Raw genomic sequence first — 25,029 nt, 5'->3', positions numbered from 1 at the left:
CCCTGGACTACAGTGCGCATGGGCATCCTCTCCATCCTCAGATTGTTTTTTTCCGCCATTGGGTTCGGATGTTAATATCTTAGCTCAAGTTAGGAAAACTTTCTACAAAGCCAAAAGGCTTTCGACAGCGTCGGTATAGTTTCGTTCGGTACCGATAACTTTGCTTCGGAAGGACATCGAGGAATCAGCCGGTTTTCTTTCCATACTCGACCCGATCTTCGACCTACAATGGAAAGAAGCCCATTCAAAAGGTGTCCACTTTGCAATGCAAAATACCCGCACATCGATGTCCACCCGGTGTGCAACAAGTGCCTGTCCCCGGATCACAACGAGGCCAACTGTATGGCCTGTGCCCGGTTCAGGTCGAAGAAAACTCTTCGGATTCGTCGCGTGGCTCGGTTGGAGTCGCAGAAATCAGCGCCTAAGCCAGTAAACATCTACGGGACCGAAGACGAGGAGGTCGTTGATCTAGAGGATCAGGGTGAACACTCGGAGCCTGTTTCGAGCCATGACTCAGAGTATGACGCCGAAGATGAAGAAATATTAAAAGAGGAAGAAAACGTCGTCGATGAGGTAGGAGACGACGCAGAGGCCCTTGGGGCCATAGAAGATAGCTCAGGCGAGGAGCTAGGCCTCACTGTCGATATGGGAGTCCAAGATAAAGCACTCCATAAGGCTCAGGTCGAGGGATCGCCACAAGGCCTTACCCGAGATCTACTGACTCGTTCTATAGCCCCGCATAAAGGCCCGGCTACGGACACATATAAAGAGCCATCGGTATCAAAAATGCCATCGGTCGATCCAAAGAAATCGAAACCGAAAGCTTCACTGCCAAAACCGAAACCGAAAGTGCAGCTAACTCTGGTCTGTTCCAAGGCCTCAAACCCTTCTGAGCCGAAGAAACAAAAAAAAAGGACGTCGATACCGACAAATTCAAAAAGGCCATCGAGCCGAAGAATGGGGCGCCCAAGACCAAAGTCAAGGCTGTCGAACCAGTGAAGTCGGCGCCGAAGAAAGTTGGCACAGACAAAGTGCTCGACCCGAAAAGGGGGTAGATCCTCGGTCGACGCCTGCGGCCAAAACAAAGACCGGCTCCAAGAACCCTGTCGAGTCGACGCAGCCGACCCCATTTGTGTCCAAAGAGGTGTCGGAATCACTCCCAACGCATCAGGGAAAAGGCTACAACGGTCGAACCGAAAAAGGCCCCAACCCCAAAGTTGGTCAGAAACATTCCAACCACTCCGACACCAATCAAATTCGGGTTGCCACCGATGGTGCGACCGAAGATGTTCGAACCAAAAAATGGTATCGGAGCCAATATAGGAGTGTCAATGGGACTACAGGCTTTAGAAGAGCCTGAAGAACAGGAGTCGAGTCAGTTCATCGACTCAGACACTGATAGACTGTCCTTGTATAAAAGGAAAATCATACCTGAAACACCCATGGAGTCATATAGGATTCCATTAAAGAAAAAAAGGGATTGAACCACATCGCCAGCTCTTGTGGAACCTCTGAAATCCTATGGACAAGAACCTCACTCTTTTTCACCCACATACTAAGATGTGGATGCAGGGGATAACGAAGACGAGGATGACACTTATCATGTGGACACTGATCCCGATGATCAAACCCAACCATGGGCGGACCCTGCTGACGCAAAAGAACCGCAAAATGCCCCTGACACTCATGCATACAATGTAAAAACATCTCCTACTGAGGACACTACTGCCTTTAACGCCCTTATTGAAAGAGCGGCAGGTAACCATGATGTACAACTACATGCTGACCCGGTTGAAGAAGATTTTTTGTTCGACACCTTTTCCACTTCGGAAAGAACCGTCAAGACTCTGCCCATGCTCAAAGGGGTCCTTAAGCATGCTGGTGACATCTTTAAAGAGAACACAAGGGCAAGGGTATTGGACCCTAGAATTGAAAAAAAATATAGACTGGCACCTGTGGACCCTACTTATATAAAAGGACAGTTGCCATTGGACTCATTAGTTGTTTATAATGCACTTAGGATGGCGAACTCCCAAACCACAGGTGATGCTCCCCCTCCTGACAAAGAGTCAAAAGTACTGGAAACTTCAGGAAAAAGAGTTGCAGCGCAGGCAGCTAACATCTGGCGCATTGCCAACACTTAGGCACTCTTAGCCAGATATGACAGGTCCCATTACGATACCCTTGAGACACTGTTGCAACACCTACCAGATCAGCACAAGGAGGGAGCAGAGCTACTAATCCAGGAAGGCAAGCGTATCACTAATGCTTCCATTAAGTGCGCGCTAGACGCAGCTGACACTGCAGCCAGGGCCATTAACCCTAGCGTCATGCTAAGACGAAATGCCTGGTTGAGAATCTCTGGATTCAAACCAGAAATACAAACTACTATCCTCAATCAGCCGGTTAACCCGGACTACTTATTTGGACCTGAGGTTGACACCACCCTTGAGAAGATTAAAAAGGACAACAAGACTGCAAAGTCTATGGGGGCTCTGCAGTCACAGCAGTTTCGAGGTGGCTCTTTTCGTCGCTCCAATACTAGAGTACCTTCAAGAGGTCAAAACACACAGCAAACACAGTATAATAAAGGAGGTACACAAACCACCTACAATAAACAGAACAGGGGTGGCTACCGTGGAAACAACATCAAAGGCAGAGGAAGAGGAAACAATAATTCCAGATCCTCTTCCAATAACAAACAGTGACGCCCTGTCACTGCCCCCCGAACATATATAACACCTGCCGGGGGGAGACTCCAACAGTTCCTGCCGGTCTGGAAATCCATCACCACAAGCAGGTGGGTAACAGACATTGTCCAGTACGGGTACTGTCTAGAGCTGATATCCACTCCACCCAACATACCACCAAGACACCGTCCTATGTCCGCAGAGCACTTACACTTATTGCAGCAGGAGGTCGTCAGCATGCTGCAAAAAGGGGCCATAGAGCTCGTGCCTGTAGAAGACCAAGGCTCAGGGGTGTACTCTCTGTATTTCTTAATACCCAAAAAGCACGGGTCTCTCAGACCCATACTGGACCTCAGGCCTCTAAACAGCTACATTCTATCAGAGCATTTTCATATGCTCACTTTACAGCAGGTTCTACCGTTACTCAGTCAGGGGGACTTCCTCGCAACACTAGATCTAAAAGATGCGTATTTCCATATACCCATACACCCGTCACACAGACAGTATCTCAGGTTCACTATTCAAAATCAACATTATCAATTCAAAGTCCTCCCTTTCGGAGTAACTACGGCACCCAGGGTGTTCACAAAGTGCCTGGCGACAGTGGCAGCACACCTAAGGAGACAGCACATACATGTCTACCCTTATCTGGACGACTGGCTTATTCAAGCAAAGACGTCCCAGCAGTGTGCCAGCCACATGTCCCGCACCATTCATCTCCTTCACAATCTGGGATTCTCGCTGAATTATCCAAAGTCACCTCTTCAGCCCGCCCACGTACGACAGTACCTGGGCGCGACAATAAACACTCTGGCAGCCAAAGCTCGGCCAAATTCAGTGAGGATAGACAGCATGCAATTGCTGATACAAAAATTCAGACCCCAACACTCGCTTCCAGCAAGAGTGTTCATGCAGTTGATAGGCATGATGGCCTCCTGCATCTTCATAGTCCCGCACGAGAGACTGCATATGCGCCCGCTTCAGGAGTGCTTGGCACGTCAGTGGAATCAGGCTCAAGGACAGTTGAAAGACCTAGTGTTGGTGAGCGGTCGGGCATACAACTCTCTGCATTGGTGGAACCCACAAAACCTTTGCAAGGGCCAACCGTTCCAGGAGCCTGTGCCACAGATTATACTGACGACGGACGCATCTCTCCAAGGATGGGGAGCTCATGTACTCCACTACACAGTGCAGGGACTATGGACAGCACAGCAAAAGAAGATGCACATCAACCTTCTGGAATTGATGGCAATCTTCATGGCAATGAAGGCTTTCAAAGTACACTTGTGCAACAAGGTTGTGTTGATCCGGACGGACAACATGACTGCCATGTACTACATACAAAAGCAGGGAGGTACACACTCTCCACAGCTGTCTCCTCTGGCTCAGAGCATGTGGAAGTGGGCCATTCAGAGGAACATCTTCCTCATGGCGGAACACCTCCCGGGCAAAGACAACCAGATGGCGGATCTGCTCAGCAGGCACAGCCACCAGATGCACGAGTGGGAGATACACCCATCAGTACTCCAACCGTACTTCCAGCAGTGGGGTCATCCACAGATAGACCTATTCGCCACAAGGGAAAACGCAAAATGCCAAAGCTTCGCCGCCAGGTTCCCACATCCGCAGTCGCAGGGCAATGCGATATGGATGAACTGGTCGGGCAAATTTGCGTAAGCTTTTTCCCCAGCACCTCTAATACCACTAGTGGCACGCAAACTGAGGCAACACTCGATGACACTCATCCTGGTTGCTCCAATGTAGGCACGCCAACCATGGTCCACCACGTTTCTTGAACTCTCCGTGGTACCGCATCAAAGGCTGCACCTCACACCCAGGCTTTTGACGCAGAGCCATGGCGACATTCAGCATCCAGATCCGCAACAGCTCAACCTGGCGATCTGGCTCCTGAAGTCTTAGAATTTGGCTTCCTCAACTTGCCGCCAGAATGTATGAATATCATCAAGGAGGCAAGACGGCCCACAACCAGAGCATGCTATGCGGCTAAATGGAAAAGGTTTGTCATATATTGTAACAACAATTACATTAACCCACTGGATGCATCTATTCAAAACATTATCTGTTATTTGTTGCACTTATACAGATGTAATCTGGCGTACAGTTCCATTCGTATGCATTTATCCGCATTAGCAGCTTATCTTCAAAACAGGCAGCACCTCTCACTATTCAGAGTGCCTGCCATTAAGGCTTTTCTGGAAGGACTCAAAAGAGTGATCCCTCCCAGACACCCACCTTCACCAGTCTGGAACCTCAATGTGGTCCTCACCAGACTGATGGGACCACCTTTTGAACCTCTACACTCTTGTGAGATTCAGTTTCTAACATGGAAAGTGGCTTTCCTAGTAGTCATTACCTCACTACGAAGAGTTAGTGAACTCCAGGCACTAACCATTCAAGAGCCGTTCATACAAGTCCACGCAAATAGAGTTGTACTACGCACCAACCCTACATTCATGCCTAAGGTGATTTCGCAGTTCCACACGAACCAAACCATAGAACTGCCAGTTTTCTTTCCTAATCCAGAAACTGTCGCAGAGAGATCCCTACACACATTAGATGTCAAGAGAGCTCTTATGTACTATATAGACAGAACAAAGGAATTCAGGAACACAAAACAGCTTTTTGTTGCCTTTTCTCCACAACACAAAGGCAACCCCATTCCCAAAGCAGGGATAGCCAGGTGGATCGTTAAGTGTATACAGATTTGCTATGCTAAGGCTAAACGCACACTAACCATTCCTCCAAGAGCACACTCCACACGTAAGTTAGGAGCGTCCATGGCTTTCCTGGGGAATATTCCTTTAAAAGAGATATGTAAGGCAGCCACATGGTCCACCACACATACATTTACGAAACACTACTGCGTAGATGTACATTCCAAACAGCAGGCAGCTGTAGGACAGGCTGTTCTCTAAACTCTTTTTCAGACTGCTGCAGCTGGCACGGGCAGCCACCGCTAACAGGAGGGACTGCTATGTAATCTATGCACAGATATGAATTCAGCAGCCCACATGCCTCGAACCGAATATGCTACTTACCAGTATGCATCTGTACTTGGCATGTAGGGCTGCTGACATTCATATCGCCCGCCCTCCTCCCCGGTGCCTGTAGCGGCTGCAGCACTCAGAATTACTCTTAGCATGGTCATCACTTACTGTACTACACTCCATCTCTGCCACAATGGCGAAAAACAATCTGAGGATGGAGAGGATGCCCATGCGCACTGTAGTCCAGGGGAGGAGCCACCTATCTCGTGATACTTCGAAGACTCTTCCAGGACAACAATGTGCAATCATCCGGACCCAACACTAGGCAGCGATCTATGCACATATATGAATGTCAGCAGCCCTACATGCCAAGAACAGATGCATACTGGTAGGTAGCATATTCGTTTTTCCTCTTTCCCTGCTGCTTCCACACAGGTGTTTTCAACACTTCTGTTTTGTGTTCCTGCTGTCACACTTTCAAAGGGAGTGTTCTCTTCAGGATACTCGCTTCTTGGGTCCCTGGCCATTATGATGGTCCTGGCTATTTCCACTATCATGTCCGGCTCCATCTCCTCTTCTACCAATGGGGGACCGTGGCTCCTCCCGGGTGGGTGGCTGATATCCTTACTGAAGCCCTGTTTTGGTGCTTCAGCTTCTTGTCGTCAGCCCTCTTGCATGTTTTGTGGAAGAGCGACTGCGTACTGGAGTGTCTTGTGTTTCTGGTACTACAGGCACTTGGAGAGCATGGGTCAGCATCCTGCCAATGCTGCCCCACGTATTTGGCTGGTGCGGGTTCGACAGTGTGTTTTTCCAATATTGTGCATACTGGACCGGTATGCGCGGACTCTGTCATACCAGTTTGTCATCTCTCTGGGTTTTCCTTACGGTCACCACTTTTGATCCTGCAGATCCAGTGGCGCCTAGGCACAGTTCCTCTTCTTGCGAAGCCTCGCACTCACTTCCGCACTGACATTTCTGGCTTCTGCTTACTTTTTCTCCACCTGGTATTCATACGGGGGTTTGCGTGCGGTTGTTTCACGGCTTGTGATGCCTTTGCCTCCCATTGTTTTCGCTCTCTTGAGAGCTTTGCGGTTTGGTGTACCTGCGCTGGATTGTGGTCCCCACCATGTTTCGTCACCTTGCTGATGGATAAGTTATTTTGGGAACTTGGTGGGATTCAGTCGCAGACCTGCTTCCTCTATGGGTATGGCTTTGGTATCTGTTCTAAGTTAAGGAGTCTGCAACTAGATGTCTCTATAAGATGGATGAGTTACTTACCTTCAGTAACAATGTATCTGGCATAGACACAGTCTAGCCGCAGATTTCTTTACGCCTGCCCGTCCTCCCCGTTTTGCTAGGCTTCCTGCATTCACCTCCCTCCGGGTGGCTTTGTCTTTCCACAAGGTTACATCTTTCACTTCACTCCTAAATGTAATGCTTCATTCTATTCTGCTTGCTCTACTCCACCCCTTCTCATTGGTAGGTGATATGCTCATGTATCATGTGTCCTTTACATCCCTACTCCCTGGGTTGTCCAGTGTGGGATCTACTCATGTTTCCCCACCTCCCCGCTCTCCCCTTCTCAATCGCCTTGGGGTCTCTTACCTTCCCTGCAGTTCATTAGTTTGAAGTCTATTGGCTCTGCCACATTCTTTATGTCTCTTATTGGGGATACGATGTCTTTCGGGTGCCCTCTTGTGGTAGATTATCCTTGTTAATGTATTCCGGACTTGTTGTACTTCGCGGTTATATTTTATGGTTGCAAACTTTGTCGTCTGCATTGATGTTTTTTCACACCTTCTACCTCCGGGGGAGGTTTTTGCCTTCACTTTTGCGGAGCTGTCTCAGAGCGGTGCTCTGCTCTTTTCCTTCCATATTTTTTCAGTATACAGTGCCTGGCAATGTCCTTTATGGTATTCTTTTTCACCATTCACTTTCCTTATCTTTTTTTTTTCTTTTCCTCTTTTTCGCACACTGTTCTCATGTTCTCGCGGTTTTTGGTGGTGGCTCTGCTTTGTGACGCGGAAAAGTTTCTCCGACGAAAACTGACGTCAGCGTGCCGGTGGTGGTGGGGGGAGGCGGGGCTTATGTGGGTCCGCTCCGCCGACACCCAGAGGTGCTGCTTCGGAAAGTTTTCCGGATCCAGACTGACGCCTGGTGATGTTAAGTTAAGGAATCTGCGGCTAAACTGTGTCTCTACCACATACATTGTTACCGAAGGTAAATAACTTGTCCATCTTGGAATTAGGAGTTAAAAAGCCAGTGCCTACATTACTGGTGTGAATGGGTATTTTTTCATCCCTTGATGTTAAATGTTAATGTGTATGCAAGTGAAACCGACAGAACCATTTGCCAAAGTGTAAATTACTGCTGGCAGAAGCACAGCTGTTTAATTCCTTTTTTTCTGCAGGTGATTCAGAACACAGTCCACTCCTCTCAGGGGACTGTATAACTAGTCTGCTCTCCTTGTTTAAAGAGGCCAGCCTCTAAGAATCTACAATGTAAGAGTAGTAGGCTGCGAAATAGAAATTTGCTTTAAATATGGTTACCAGATAAGAGTTTCTTTTAGTTAAAGACCGGCTTTCACACTGTCCATGAACTACTCCACGGTGTGAGACTAAGAGCTAATGAGTTCTTTGTTTGCTATGCCTACAACGTGATGAACAGAATGCTAGAGCAGGAGTCACTCTCATTGTTAACGCAGTTATGTCCTCCAATACTAAACAACACTCACACCATACAAATGGTAATGCATATCAATCAGCAAAGATACATTTTCAACCATCAAAAGGGTAGAGGGTAATTCAGGTAATGGAAGTGGCCCTTGAGGCCAGAGTGTACTGTACAACATTCACCAATAATTCATTACATGATCTCTGATATGTAGTGCATGCAAGCTTCACCAATTTGAGTGTAACTCTGTGCTTTTCATTCTCTTACAGATTGGTGGCAGAATGGAGACTCTCTCGGGGGGTGGAAGATCAGACTCAGGCTTTCTTTGAGGGATTCAATGAAATTCTTCCACAGCAATATTTGCAGTACTTCGATGCCAAAGAACTGGAAGTATGAACCATGTTAAAAATATCTCTAGTTGCAGGGGTATGCAATTGTATAAAAATGTGTATTTGTCTGAGGAAGAGATGCTTCAAAAATCTCTGTCCTGTTAAAAAAAAAAAAATTTAACTTGTCCCATTTCGTGTCATGCATTCAGGTTGCAAATTGTTGTGCCAATGTTTTTTCATTATATTAAAGCTTTGATATTAGCTTCTCTGAATATAAACCAGTTATATTATTAGATCATTGTTTAAATTCTAGTAAGTCTCTGGTTATACAACCTCCCTGATTTTAGTGGGGATCTTTTTATATATATACAAACGATCTGCTTTTGCAAGGGCTCTATTCATGATTGTGACAGGTTTAGGCTAGGTGTCTGATCATGGTAGGACTCTGAATATGCCAGTACCTTCATTGGTCCAAACCTAGCACATGGGCTACTGTGAATAGGCCGATGGCACACCGCCATCGCCCAGCTCTGGGCGACCCAAAGTTCCTCAGCCAACACCCCACCCCAGAGAGTTTTGTGGTGCATGCACCTACGTCCCAAGGCACATTCCCTTCCGCCCCTCCGGATAGGGAATCCAAGAGGTTGGATTCAATTGGGAAGATGATATTTTCTTCCTCCAGCCTTGCATTGCTGTCAGTGAATACTGCATGCTTATTGTGCCATTTCTCCCATTCCCTATGAGAGACGGTTGCGCAAGTGCTGCCACAAGTGCAGAAGGAGGCCCAGGCTGTGCTCTCCCAAGCTGTCAAAGACGGGAGGGATGCAGCAACATTCGCCATACTGTGTGGGTTATTTATTTATTTATTTATTTTTGCGATTTATTAAGCGCGAACGAATACCCGCAGGCGTCTCGGCGCTAGACTATTCACATAACTTTCCCCAGGATGTTAATGGCCAGTATTACTGGTTGAAAAGCCAGATCTTCAATCTTTTACGAAACAGCAGGAGTGAAGGGTAGTCCTAATGTGTTGAGGCAGGGCATTCCATAGTTTGGGTGCCGCGACTAGAAAGCGGCGGTCACCCCATGAGACTGTTTTGGTACGTGGGACCACTAGTTGGTTTAGAGTAGTGGATCAGAGCTGTCTAGCTGGTTTATAGGGTATCAGCTGGTCCTTCAGAAAATGCGGTCCTTGATCATGGAGTGCCTTGTACACTATGCAGAGTGATTTGAACTTGATCCGATTCCGGATCGTCAACCAGTGATATTTATTAATTGTGTCTGATATGGCCGAGAACTTGGGTGTTCTAGAAAGCAGACGTGCTGCTGCGTTCTGTATCGTCTGAAGCTTATTGGTTACCCTGACCTGGGCGTTTAAGAATAGACCATTGCAGTAGTCAAGGGAAGACAAAACTAGAGATCTGACCAGTGTTTTACCAGCTGCATCTGGCAAAAACGGGATGATTTTCTTGATCATTCTTAGTTTGTGATGGGCTGTAGCTGCTGTTTTGTTAGCATGTGCCACAAAGTTGAGACCCTCATCAAAAGTTACTCCCAGGTTCCTGACCTTAGAGGCCGGGCTGGGAGGGGCTCCAAAGGCTGGTGGCCACCAGGTTGATGACCAACCTGGTGAAAGGGGTCCAAAGATGACCACCTCCGTCTTTTCGGAGTTGAGCGATTGCTAGCATTCCACTTTGGAAGCACTCTGCCACCTCATATCCATCGCCCTTGATGGCCAATACCAATTGCCTATCATCAGCGTAGGAGGTTAGGCTCATCCCATGTGCTTTGATAACATTAGCAAGGTCCGACACATAGATATTAAATAGTGTCGGACTTAGGGATGAGCCTTGAGGAACGCCACACGGTAGTGACAGTTTGGCAGATAGGTATGGCCCCAAGGTGACGGCCTGTGTTCTGTCGGCCAGGAAGGATGCGAGCAGATCTCTCGCTGTATGGTGAATGCCCATCTTTCCGACACGGTCCACCAAGATCTTATGGTCGACCGTGTCGAAAGCCGCAGATAAATCAAGCAGTACTAGTACTGCTGTCCCTCCCTGATCTCGGATTACTCTAATGTCATCGGCGGCTTTGATTAAGGCGGTTTCAGTACCATGATACTTGCAGAAACCGAATTGTGTATCATCCAGTAGAAGATGTTTCTCTACATGCTCGGATAGTTGTTGGTTTATAGCTTTTTCAGCCACTTTGGCTAAGAAAGGGAGGCTTGCTATAGGCCTATAATTCTTTAATTCATCCTTGTCCAGACTCGGTTTCTTCAGTAGTGGCCTCACCAGCGTGTTTTTCAAGGAGTCCGGGTAGGTCCCAGACCCAAGTATGGAGTTGCAAACTGATGACCGGAATGATGGTGTCCATCACCGGTGGGAGGACTGAGAAAGGACAAGGGTCTAATGCCGATCCAGTTTTAATCGAGGAGACAATGATCTTTATTTGATCAGTCGTAAGATCATTGAACCTGGTCAAAACATTTTCAGGGGGAATATAAGAAGGAGAGGCTATTGTCGTGTTGGTTTTTGAGGTGAAAGCTTGATAGATGTCATTCACTTTAGAGAAGAAGAAGTTGGCCAATGCATCGCAAAGTGATTGTGAAGGGGGCGGGGACGTTACCTGACAGTTTTTGCGATGTCATATAGTTGCCTGCTGGAATTTTTGGCTTTTTCAATTTGCTCTGAGAAGAATGTTTTTTTTGCGTCAACAATCATAGCTTTGTAAACGGCCAATGATTCTTTATATTTGGTCTTACTCTCTGTTTCGTAGGTTTTGCGCCAATGCCTTTCCCTATTCCTGCCGAGTTGTTTTTGTATTCTTAATTCCTCTGTGTACCACGGGGCGGTCGGTGTGGTTCTATTCCTAGATTGGGTTTTAGTAGGTCTAGGAGATTAGTAGCATGGCCTAGCCAATCCTGAAATTGTCGGGTGGCAGTATTGGGTTCTGTTGACAGAAATGGACGTGTACTGTCCAACAGCTTTTTTAATTCTGTCTGATTTATATTCTTCCATACTTTAAAGGAGCCTGGGACAGGGGTAGTGACCTTCTTTCACAAGTTTTCGTTGATTGTCATTCTACTAAATATGGCATAGTGGTCAGTCCAAGGCATGGGTAAGATGTTTGATACATGCAGGCCCTCGAGGTTAGAGAAGATACTGTCTAGGGTATGTCCCGCCTGATGGGTAGGGGAGGTGACCATTTGTCTGAGACCCAGTGTTTCCAGATCTGTATTGAGGGCAAAGGTGTCCTTATCGTTATGTTGTTCTAGGTGAAAATTCATGTCACCCATGACTGTGAAGGACTCTTTGGTGGCTAGCGATTCCAATATTGTGCTTAGATTAGGAAGAAAACTAGCCCTTGTTACAACCGATTTACTGGGCAGATTGATTTCAATGACAGAAGCCTGGCTTCGTACCAATGGCTTCTCAGGTGATGTCCAAGCTAAATTGATGGACATGCTCTTCGATGGAACCCACCTTTTTGGGGAAAAGGCAGACTCAGCCCTGGTCAGGTTTCAAGGACACTCTGCTACAGCCAGATCTTTTGGCCATTCCTCCACTCCTCATGGGCAGTCTTCCTTTTGCGGCAACAGAGTTTCCAGCAGCGTCAGCCCTACTCCAGCCACCGTCCCACACAGACTGCCCAAGCTCTGCGTGGACGTGGACGAGGTGCATTCCGATCTCGGAATGGAGGCCAGAAGTCATCTACCACACTGCCCTCAGCAGCCGCAGCCTCCAAGCACTCCTAGGCTGATTCTGCGGGACCACACTACTCCAGTTGGTGGGAGAATTTGTCATCATCTCCCCCACTGGAGATCCATAACATCGGACAAGTGGGTTTTGCAGATCGTCCTGGAGGGCTATTCTCTACCATTCCTTTCTTTTCCTCCTGCTATTCTGCTAAGTCAAAAAACAGCTGACTGAGGATTATTTAAAGTTGCTCCAAGAGGAAGTTACAGCTCTTTTGGCCAAGGGAGCTATAGAAAGTGTCCCAGTTTCAGAAGTAGGCAGTGGCTGTTACTCCCGCTACTTTCTTATTCCAAAGAAGAACAAGGGACTACAGCCCATTTTAGATCTTCGGACCGCCAATCTCTTCCTCAAAAAGGAGAAATTCAAATTGTTCACCCTCGCTCAAGTTTTGTCTGCCCTAAACCAGGAAGACTGGATAGTAACTTTGGACCTGCAGGATGCGTATTTTCACATTCAAATCCTGCCGGGCCACAAGCATTACCTGCGGTTCAAGGTAGGCCGCAAGCACTTTCAGCTTACCTTGCTCCCCTTCGGCCTTACCAGTGCCCCATGGGTGTTCACCAAGGTGATGGCGGTGGTCACAGCTCATCTGCGCAGGGTAGGGATGTCAGGCTGTCCCTACCTCAACGACTGGCTGTTGAAGGTGTCCTCGTCCCAGACAGTCTTCTCTCACCTTCAGACTACGGCAGACCTCCTGCATTTGATGGCATTCACGATCAACATGCCAAAGTCTCACCTGAGTCCCTTTCAGCAGCTCCCCTCATCGGATCGGTTCTGGATACAGCGCAGTTTTGGGCTTATCCTCCCGAGCAGCGAGTCCGGGATATTCGGGCTATGGTATCGATTTTTCAGCCTCTATCTCGGGTTTCCGTGCTAATGACCCTGAGGCTACTGGGCCTCATGGCCTCCTGCTGATGGATCATGCCAGGTGGCAAATGCGGTCTCTATAGTGGGACCTCAAGTTCTAGTGGGCACAGCATCAGGGGAATCTTTCTGATGGCATCAAGACCTTGGAGGGCACTGCACCCCAATTGCAGTGGTGGCTAACGAACCAGGATTGGGTCAGCGGCAGATCCCTCTCCCTTCCCCAACCAGAGTTCACAATAGTGACAGATGCATCACTCCTGGGATGGGGCAGCCACATGGGAAAGGCGGCGATCATAGGCCTCTTGTCTCCGGTGGAGTTTGAGCTCCACATGAAGCATTCCTTCCTTCTGTTAAGGGAAGGGTAGTGCAGGTGTTCACGGACAACACCACCGCCAAGTGGTACTGCAGTAAACACTGCGGGGTGGGGTTGTGGACCCTATGTCAAGGGGCCCTTTGCCTCATGGCTGGAACATCAGAGCATGTCCCTGGTGGTTCAACACCTGGCAGGTTCCCTGAATGCCAAGGTGGATGAACTCAGCAGTCAGTGCACGGTGGATCACAAATGGTGTCTTCACTCGTAGGTGTGGACAGGTCTCTTTCAGTGTTGGGGAGAGCCTTGGTTAGTGCTGTTCGCCACCGAAGAGAACGCGCAATGTCAGCAGTTCTGCGCTTTGGAATTTCCAAGGCGGCCCACGCTCGGCGACACTTTTCATCACAAGTGCAATTGCGGTCTTCAATACGCCTTTCCGCCTATACCACGTATCCCAGAGTTCTGAATAAGATCAAGCGCAACCCGGCCCAAGTCATTCTTGTGGCTCTGGACTGGGCACAAAGAGTCTGGCATCCCGATCTCTTGAACATGGACATCGATCCCGAAGGGGCAGAAGACTGCCCCTTCGGGAGGATCTTCTTTCGCAGCAGCAGGTGACGGTCCTTCACCCGAAACTGTCCAGCCTCCACTTCCTTGCGTGGCGATTGAGCGGCGACATTTCACAGCTTTTGACCTTCCTCCCCATGTCTGTCATTTTGGCAGCAAGACGTCCCCCCACAAAAAAGGTGTTCGCCTGCAGATGGAACACATTTATGGTATGGTGCACAGCAAAGGCTGTGGATCCCTTTTCTGCCCCTCTTTCAGAGGTTCTCCTCTTCCTTCTTTATTTGGCCCAGCAGGGATCTGCTCTGGGCACCCTTAAAGGCTATCTTTCTGCCGTTTCGGCCTTCTTTTATTCCAGATCAACCATCTCTTTTCAAGTCCCCTATTGAAAAGAAGTTTCTGAAGGGCATTACTCACCTCTTTCCACCTATTCCTTTCGTAATGCCCCAGTGGGACTTGAATCTGGTTTAGACTTACCTGATGTGTGCTCCCTTCGAGCCATTACGTATTTGTCCTCTCAGACTTTTCACTTTGAAAACTGCCTTCCTGATTACCATTGCATCTGCTTGCAGGGTGAGTGTGCTTCAGGCTCTTTCTTCTAAGCCTCCTTTCCTAGCTGTTCATCAAGACAAAGTTGTCTGAAGAACTCGGCCTTCTTTTCTCCCCAGAGTGGTTACCTCTTTCCACATAGGACAGACCATCACTTTGCCCACCTTTTTCCTGCTCACATCCCTCTAATAAGGCAGAAATGCTCTACCGTCTGGATACAAAATGTGCGCTTTCCTTCTATTTGGATCGTACAAAGCAATTTGGGTGGACGATCAGCTCTGTGATGGCTATGTGGGTGCCAAAAAAGGTCAGGCTGTACAGAAACGGACCATCTCTCGGTGGTCGTTCTTTACATCAAAATATATGCTATTCCTTGGCGAAGGAGCCTCCAGTAGGATTGCGCCCCCCACTGCACCAGTGCAACGGCAGCCACTACTGCTTTGGGACGTGGAGTCCCTCTCAATGGCATCTGCTAGACAGCCACTTGGGCATCGCTGCACACGTTCACTAGACATTATTACCTGGATACTCAAGTCCAGAGAGACTGCTTCTTTGGCCGTTCAGTTCTCCAGGACTTCTTGGTGTGAACTTGGTTCGCAGACCCACCTCCAGGGTTGGTATTGCTGGGGTATCTATTCTAAGGTAAGGAGTCTATGAATATTAGTCTCTTTCAGATGAACAAGTTACTTACCTTCGGTAATGATATAGCTGTAAGAGACATATATAATTATAGATTCCTTACTGCCCCACCCATCCTCCAGGTTCTGTGAACTGACTAATAGTGTGAGGGACTCCCTGTCAGGGCCCTAGTTTTGTGCACCAGTCGTATCTTGCATGGCTCTGTGCTTCTGACATTCTGACATGGAATGTCGTGTAAAGAACTGACATCATCGCGCAGGGGTGGCGTCTCAGTAGATACCACAACGTCGTCCAGGTGATCACGATACCGACGACTGACACAAAGTCGACTGACACCACCTACAGACGCTCAAGGGTACTGCTACGAAAAGATTCCTCCGGATCCAGTCTAACATTTGGGGTTAATTCCAAAGTAAGGAATCTTTATATAATATCTCTTACAGATATACAGATATATTGTTACCGAAGGTGAGTAACATCTGGGATTTCATACGTTTGTAAGAGTCCATCTGGCTGCAATATCCAGATTCTTAAGATCTCTCAACAAACAGTCTGTTTTCATCAAGGAAAATTAGAGAGTTCCTGAAGGGGTTATTCCAGGGCTTTCCCCTACAGACAAAACAACCTTCCCTGTAGGAATTAAACACTGTTTGAGTGCCAACAAGAGAAACATGTTGGAAAGAATCCACAAGTCTTCATTGAAGATGCTCTCAAGGAAAACCACTTTTTGGAGGCATGTGTGGCTGTGTGCATTCTCCTGCCACCTAGAGTTGAATCTGGATATGTGCAAATTGTTTTTCTTTAAAGAATTATTTTCGAGTCATAAGGTGGTATGACCGCACCTCTTGCTGGTAATGGGCATGATTATTGGCTCCATTGTTAAATTGTCTTTCTGCTATCTGGTTCGGACATATGTTACAGAGCTCTGGATCGATACAGTTGCAGTGTCCGCTTTGGTCCTCTTCGGTTCCTCTGCCTTCCGTAGGTATTGGTTTTGCTATTGTGCCTTCCCTTTCTTGCATTGTCTCGGGACACACAGCCTCTATCGAACGGGCATCAGTCCGACTCTCACCCTTTCAGGGCCTCCCTCATCTATTGCGCTCTGTCATCGCCATGCCTCACCTGTGATGGAATGGACACCTTTCTGATACTGCCCTCTGTGTCGTGCCGAATACCACAGGGCCAATCTACGGCTGGTCTGTATCCTTTGTCTCTCGTCCAAGCACGATTGGACTTCCTGTGACATCTGCCACTCCTTCCGGTGGCAGAAGACGCTACAAGTCCATCTTGCTCGTTGCTTGGAAATGTCACCTAGCGCTGTAGACTACACCCCAGACTTCTTAGCTCCAGGGACCGTGCAAGGGATCATGAGCCGCAGCCATCCGCAGCCAAGATGAAAGCCTTCTTGCGTGAAGCAAGTTCCAGCTCTTACTTGGAGATCGAAGACCATCCTCCTGCTCAACTGGACGTGAGTGCGGAGCCTCCTCCCCTACCCCCTCGACACCGCTCGCTCTTAGAAGAAGCCCCCTACAAGAGCCAAACAACAGCGCTCAAGGCTCAGACAGTCTTCCAGACCGCCACTGCCTTCAGTACATTGTTGGCACCAAATTTCTGATTAGGATCCCACACCCAGCCACCACTCGGTGCCGAAGAAAATCCTAAAGCCGATGCACTCTGCACCAACCGCCTACATCTCCGCAGCTAAAGCAGGTAGACTCTCTGGATTCGTATGATGTGGCATTGCCAGGGGCCACCGACCAGTGTTCCCTCTAAGGTGCATGTGCGCACCTTAGTGACCCCAAGCGCACAGTGTCCTGAGTGAAGTGCACACATCCCGAGAGAGAGTTTGCGCCACCGCTTTTCAAAGGCGAGCGGCAGCACAAAAAACAGTAATTTTCCTGGCTATTGGGCCTTTGTGATCGTAGGGGGCAGAGTGCCAGCCCATGTCCGTGACGATGGCTGGCAGGCGGCACATCTGACCAGGGGGTCTGCCTACATGCTGCCGTTTCAGGCCATTGGGCCTCCTTGTCTCGCCGAGTGGGGTGCCTGCCCCTGCTCCCTAACTGGCGCAACCGGAGGGGGCACAGTGCCTGCCCATGTCCTTGCGGTGGCGGGTCTCGCCGCGCACTTGCAGGCAGTTTTGAGTTCTAAGGGTGCGCAATTTGAACATCGGTCAGTTCCGCATCTGTAAGCGGATGATTGGGAGCGGGTTCAATTACATGTCAGTAAATTGTCCCCCTGTATTGTCTCACCATTGTCCCAGAATCAATCATCTGCCACTTGTTACCGACGTCATAGAAATTATTTTCTCGGTGATGGTTGCCCTCTAAAAGGTGTTAGGTCTCTCCGTGATGCGGAGCTACATTTGGTGCGGCAGGTGAACTGAGTCTCCGGGGTGTACGAAGTCTTTTGAGCCAACAACAGGGGGCGCCAGGTTTGTCTGGGAGGCTCATTGCAGAAGTAGCCTCATAAAAGTAACACAGTCAGACAAAAACGATTGAAATGTTTATTATGCACTTGACTTTTGTTTACGCTGATGGAAACTCAGAATCAGACTTTGACTGGGGAGCATTTTCACTTAAATAACAATTCCTTTTAATGCAACATAGAGAGAAAACTAGCCCGGTCACCCCTACAGCGCTTGGTAGAAATATCTGTTTATGTTTATCTGAAACTGAGGGAGCTCAGTTGCTTTGAGTGTGGCTTTGGGACAGGTTAAAGATAGGAGCGATTATACACGGACGGGCGAAAGAAGGGGGAGGGGGAGTGGGTGTTTCCCCCTGCCCCTCATCATGTTGTGGCCTCACAAACTGGGTGTTGCTTGTGTGCATGCCTCCATCCTATCAGACACATTCCATGGAGAGGGCGTTGGCCTCATTCAGAGCCAACAATGGACCACTTTCAAAGCATCACAGTTGCAGAAACAGGTGAAGAGGTAAACTAACATTCCTTTTTGTTGCCTCTGTCCCTCCCCTTTGCCATCATGTCTCCCACTGTTTACCTTCTCTTCTCCCACTGTTTCTTTTTCTCTTCTCCACCTCCCTTTCTCCTGTACGTCTGTTTTTACCCTTATCCGCCACTTTCCTCTTTTCCATCATGTATTCCTTTGTCACGCTCTCCTGGAGACACCCTTTATTTCTTTCCCCACTCCCACTCTTCATTACTTTCCTCACTCCCACCCTTTATTCCCTTCCACCCTTCATTTCCTTCCACCCTTTATTCCCTTCCACCCTTTATTCCCTTCCACCCTTTATTCCCTTCCACCCTTCATTTCCTTCCACCCTTTATTCCCTTCCACCCTTTATTCCCTTCCACCCTTTATTCCCTTCCACCCTTTATTCCCTTCCACCCTTTATTCCCTTCCACCCTTTATTCCCTTCCACCCTTTATTCCCTTCCACCCTTTATTCCCTTCCACCCTTTATTCCCTTCCACCCTTTATTCCCTTCCACCCTTTATTCCCTTCCACCCTATATTCCCTTCCACCCTACATTCCCTTCCACCCTACATTCCCTTCCACCCTACATTCCCTTCCACCCTACATTCCCTTCCACCCTACATTCCCTTCCACCCTACATTCCCTTCCACCCTACATTCCCTTCCGCCCTTTATTCCCTTCCACCCTTTATTCCCTTCCACCCTTTATTCCCTTCCACCCTTTATTCCCTTCCACCCTTTATTCCCTTCCACCCTTCATTCCCTTCCACCCTTCATTCCCTTCCACCCTTCATTCCTTTCCACCCTTCATTCCCTTCCACCCTTCATTCCCTCCCACCCTTCATTCCCTCCCACCCTTCATTCCCTCCCACCCTTCATTCCCTCCCACCCTTCATTCCCTCCCTCACTCTCACAATTCATTCCTTTCCTCTCTCCCACCATTCATTCCCTTCCTCACTCCCACCCTTCCCCGTCCGTCTCTCACTCTCTTCCTTTCTGTCACTGCTCCTATAGTCCCGCCCTTCCTTCTAGGTTGCTTCAGGTTACAAACATACACATATCCTTGAGTCTGGATCCGACCTGTTAAAGTTAGTATTCACAATTTGTATTTAATTTGCTGTGAGTTATTGCTCATGCCTAAACGAATCCTGTCTTTTTCCCTGTGGCCCTTCTGGTCCTAACAACCCAGTTGGAGACTATCGATTCTGAGTCTAAATAAATTCATGGTTTGACAAAGTTCAGTATTATGGTGCATAACATAGCTCAGATGTTTTGCCCAGATGATTTAGTGGTGTTTTACCGTCGGGCAGTGTGTGACGTTTCTCAGTTTACGATAAGGGCTATCACACCTTAATGACAGAAGCTGCAAAATATCAGTCGAGTGGCACACTACGTGATGCACACATTTTTAGCTTAATTGCTTTTAAGCCACGCCCTTAATTGAATTGGTTATGCCCCTTTGAGAGACCCCCTAGTTTTTACATCCCACTCAAAGCCCTGGTCTACACGCGCGGTCGGGGTCTTGGCGCACATAGCCTTGGCTGCAGCGATCGGAGACTTACTCAGCCGCGCAGAGTGGAAAATAATTAGAGGGAACATTGACACTGATCCGATCTTTACTCTGCCCGTCCCTCACCACCAGATGACACTACATCCTACCATGAGGTCCTTTGTAGGGCTGCCTCATTCCATAAGGTTGACTTGCACATGGATGTTATTCAGAGAATTTCTGCTAGAAACTCCTCACAACATTCCATGCAGTACCTCCCAATGCTTTAAGGCAAACTCGCCACAGGTATCTTTAAAGAGCTGCAAGAGAAGGCATGAACTATTCTCGGAAGGCAAGCTCATTTCGAATGCTACCATCAGATGTACCCTTGATGTTGTTGACACCGCCACTCATTGCATTAATTTTAGCGTGCTCAGACGCAGACTCAATTGGCTCCTTGTCTCCGGCTTCAAGCCGGATGTTTAAACCCATCTCCTCAGCCTACCCTTTGATGGGAGCATCTATTTGGGCTCCTGGTTGAGTAGTTGCTAGAAAAGATATAAAGGTACACATGGACAACGAATGCTATGGGAGTTCTAAAGACACCTGCCCCTCGTGTGTTCTTTTGCAGGTGAGCATACCGAGGTGACTCCATGACCACCTCAAACAGATGCCTCCACCTGCTGCCAACATCAGCAGTACATCCTGTCATAATATTTCCACTTGGTCACTCTTCAGGATGTTATTCCTCTGCTACAGAAAGGCGACTTCATGGCTGCACTCAGTCTCTAAGACCCCTTCATTCCCATCCCGATTCATCCAGCACTTCTGGTTTGTGGTAAGTGACTAACACTATCAGTTCAAGGTGCTGCTGTTTGGGGTCACTTCTGCACCTCGAGTGTTAACAAAATGCCTTGCAGAGGTAGCTGCGCACCTTCGAAGACAGTGCAATACAGCAGCTGTGTCACACACGCACACACAGGCCACTTTAAACATCTTACACAATCAGGGGTTTGCCATCAATGTTGTAAAGTCCCACTTTCAACCCCTTCAAATACAGCCCTTTTTCAGGACAGTGGTCAATATAGAAGTGGGCAATACCTAAGCCCAGCCCTGCAAGGGTCCAGTCCTTCCATGCGTTGCTTCCTCTTTTTCAGCCAAAACAGATCACAGCCTGGATGGTCATTTGCCTCCTCGGCCTGATGGCCTTTTGCATCGCTATAGTTCCCCACGCCAGGTTACACATGTACCCACTGCAAGGAATCTTAATGCATCAATGGTCGCCGGTGAAGGGTCATTGGGATGATCTGGTGTTGATCAGCCACTGCACTCATTGGTGTGTGCAATGGTGGAACACCAGCATTTGGTTGCAGTCTCTCACAGAGTGGGGTACTCATCTACAAAACCTGACTATTCAATTCCAGTGGAATCCCAGTTCCCGGGTCTTAACATTAACTGCCTGGAGCTGTTAGCCACCCATCAAGCACTGAAGGCTATGGGCAACATAGTCCTCATCTGGACGGACAACATGACAGAAATGTATTACCTAGAGAAACAAGGAGGCCCTCGCTCTCCCCAGATTTCTCATCTAGCAAACGTCATCTAGAGGTGGGCTCTCCACCACAACATCTATCTACTAGCGGAGTACCTTCTGGGGATAGACAATTCCTTTGTTGACCTCCTCTGCAGGATGCAGCAACAAGCCCACGAGTGTGAACTTAACCCATGATTCCTCCCCCATACTACGAGCGGTGAGGGATTCCCAACGTGGACCTCTTCACCATGGCAGAAAAAATTAAAAAAATGCACAAACTTTGCTTCCAGATTCACATACCCACAATCCATGGGCAATGCACGATGGAATAACTGGTCAGAGATATTTGTCTTAGCTTTTCCGCCTTTCCCCTCCTACCGTTTGTGATATGGAGGCTTCGGCCTACCTCTCTCACCATCATCCTAGTGGTTCCCACCTGGACCAGACAACCCTGGTCCACCACTCTTATCGAGCTCTCCGTGGTTCTGCATGAGAAGCTCCCTAGCCGGCAAGACCTTCTCAGGCAGAACCATGAGGAGATCAGGCCCCCAACCCCAGGAGTCTCAACTTTGCTATCTGGCTCCTGAAGTCGAGTACAATTACGTCCTGAATGCATTTATATACTTAAGGAGGCATGCAGGCCTGCTACACGTGCCTGTTACGCTGCCAAATAGAAAAGGTGTGTCTGGCACAGCCTGTGAAAACACATTGACCTTTTAGCAGCAGGCATCCAGGACATTGTCTTCTACCCATTACTCCTACAAACCTGTGGAATAGCCTTCACCTCCATCCGGCTTTACTTAGCTGCTGTGGCTGCTCATCTCCAGAATCGGAAACACATCCCTCTTTAGGATTCATCATTAAAGCCTTTATAGAGTGGCTCAAAAGGGCCATTCCATCACATGTCCACCCGGCCCGAAGTGGAATCTTAATATCGTCCTTACAAGACTCATGGGTCCGCCATTTGAGCACCTCCATTCATGTCCACTTCATTTCCTCTTTTGACGGGTAGTGTTTCTTGTGGCTGTCACCTCACTCAGACATCAGTGAGCTCCAAACTTTAACGTTGAAGGAACCCTTCTTTCAGGTTCATAGGGATAGGGTTGACCTTCACACTAACCCTAAATTTCTTCCTGAGGTGATCTCTTCATTCCACCCTAATCAACTCCCAGCTTTCTTTCCTCAACCTGATTCAGTTGCAGAATGGGCCCTTCATCCCTTAGATGTTAAGCAAGTTCTAATGTACTGTGTGGATGGGACAAAACAGTTTTGAAATACTCAACAACTCTTTGTTGCTTTTTTCTGAACCATAAAAAGGGAACACCTTATCAAAGTCAGGCATAGTCAGATGGATAGTTAAGTGTATCCAGACATGGTATGCAAAAGCTAAGAGGATGTTGCCTGTTCCTTCAAGAGCCCACTCTACTAGGTAAAAAGGGGCCTCTATGGCTTTCCTGGGAAGCAGCCCCATAGGTGACATTTGGGTAGTAGTCAAAGTCAAAATATGCTTTATTCGGTATGCTTTGCAAAACCATATAAGCAGTCACAATTAAAAACATTTTAAAAATCATCACATACCAGGCTGCATTCCTAACAATAAAAGATGGATTTAGCTAACAATTTACAAAGATGACAGATTGTTCTTAATAGAAAACGTCTTGTGCAAATTACGCAATTAAAGTGAGATTCTTCTCTAAAATTCACAATGTGCAAATTATGCTAATGGTCACCTTCAGAAGGAGGTTTTCAGCTTTCCGGGTTATGCAAATACAAGAAGTTATATGCAAAAGAGTACTAGAGTTTATCTAAGATTGATGAAGTAAACATTTCATTGCATGTCTACTGGGAGTGACCAATAAAGTGCAAAATAGAATATCCCCTCCGGGAAATGGGCCACATGATAAACCAAGATACATTACTAACATTAAAAAGTGGGATTAGCCGACAAATTACAAAAATGACAGATTGTTCTTAATGGAGAACATCTTGTGCAAATTGCGCATTAAAGTGCAATTTTTCTCTAAAATTCACAATGTGCAAATTACACTGGTAGTCACCTTCAGAAGGGGGTTTTAAGCTTTCCGGATTCTACAAATACAAATAATAAAATGGGACTTTACAAAAGTTGTATGCAAAAGAGTACAAATGTTCATCTAAAGTGTACGAAGTTAACGGTTCATTGTATACCTTCTATGGTAGCCAATAAAGTGCAAAGTGAAAAAAGTCCCCTCCGAGAAATATACCACATGATAATTTAGCATTAAAATTGTAATCATTTAAAAGTTTGTAATTACATGTTAGCCCAATCTACAGGTTATTTCTATGCCTAATACAAAATTTTAGGAACCTTGCAATACTAATAGCAATGCAGTCTGATTCCAAAAGCTGAAGGGTCATGAGAGCAGGACGACATTGACGAAGGCCCAGGAGTTTTAAAATCGGGATCAGCCATCGCCTTCTAGGTTCAGTGTAAAATCTACAAAAGAGGGTCACGTGGAGAAGTGATTGTAAAGAGGAGTCATCACACGGACAAGGGATTAACTGCTTGGACCAATCATTTTGTGTTGGAAAGGTTATAAGTCGGTGAAAAATGTTTAATCTAAATCGGGTCAGCAGGAATATGTCAAAAGTAGTTAGCCTCAGAGTTAGATAGATCTGGATAGAGAGGGTGGTCTGGATTAATAGTGAGTACTGAACTGACATTTTGTTTGCTTCAGCAGTCAAATGGAGATCGCCTAGATGCGCTAGACATAGATTTTTTAAGAACTTTCTTGAGATCCTGGTCAAATCTTGGGGATTATGAAAGTAGCTCTCCATTTCCACATCTGAGAAGAACTTCCTAACGTATTCCAACCATCGGATCTTTGAAACCTGTTCTGATCTGAGGCAATCTGTCACAATGGCTTGGGTTAAAGTTAGTTTATTGGACGTCCAGAGACGATGCCATAACAGAACTGGTTGCACCCGAATGATGTCAGAGATGTAGGGTACGCCCAGTTCTAGATGACCGCTAAATGTTGAAGTACTTGGGGGTACAGCTAATAGGAATCTGAGGAAGCTGTTTTCTACCTTTTGGATAGAATCTGCGTGGACGTGTCCCCAGACCCCTGCCCCATATATAGCTGTGCTAACGCATTTAGCGTGATAGATACATAACATCTCTTGGGCTGGTCTTTTGCCAAGCCTCTGAGAGAATGCTACTAAGGCCATGGAAGTTTTTAAAAACTGCAATTTTCTGATCTTGATTGCCCTTTTCCAGGTGCCCTTTTCGTCTATCACCACTCCCAAATAAGAATAGGTGGGAGTGTGGTCAATCCTGGAATTGTTTATGAAGATACTGTTTCCCTTACTCAGTTTCTTGCCAGATGTCATGATAAAAGTCTTTTTTATATTGATTTTTAAGTCCAAGTTTGACATGAAGTCATTATAGCGGTTTAAGGAGCGCTGCAGTTCCTGAGGGGTGCGAGCGATGATAAGTGTCATCCGCTTATAATAGTGCGGTGATAGGGCGATGTTTGACAAAGGGGAGGTCCTGACTCCCTTCCAGCATCGCTGTTTCAAGGCCGTTTGTGTATAGTGTGAAAAGGAAAGGAGCCAGGACACAGCCCTGTCTAACTCCCCGCTCCACCTTAAAAGATGCGGATAGCTGACCCCCCAGTCCATATCTCACTCTAGCACTTGCG

At 47.5% G+C, this 25,029-nt stretch overlaps 1 protein-coding gene across 4 annotated transcripts in view; it reads left to right on the top strand.

Moving 5' to 3' along the window:
• The window catches only part of ITCH (itchy E3 ubiquitin protein ligase), a 1,274,207-nt gene that overhangs the window by 988,802 nt on the left and 260,376 nt on the right, over positions 1-25,029 (top strand). For all 4 annotated transcript variants that reach the window (XM_086932290.1, XM_086932292.1, XM_086932291.1 and 1 more), the window contains one exon: positions 8,641-8,761. In XM_086932290.1, coding sequence (XP_086788416.1) covers positions 8,641-8,761 — 121 coding nt within the window. The remainder of the gene's footprint in view (positions 1-8,640; positions 8,762-25,029) is intronic.

This window comes from Lissotriton vulgaris, chromosome 7 (genome assembly GCF_964263255.1).
Source record: "Lissotriton vulgaris chromosome 7, aLisVul1.2, whole genome shotgun sequence".
NCBI lineage: Eukaryota > Metazoa > Chordata > Amphibia > Caudata > Salamandridae > Lissotriton > Lissotriton vulgaris.
This window is presented reverse-complemented; position numbering and strand designations above follow the sequence as displayed.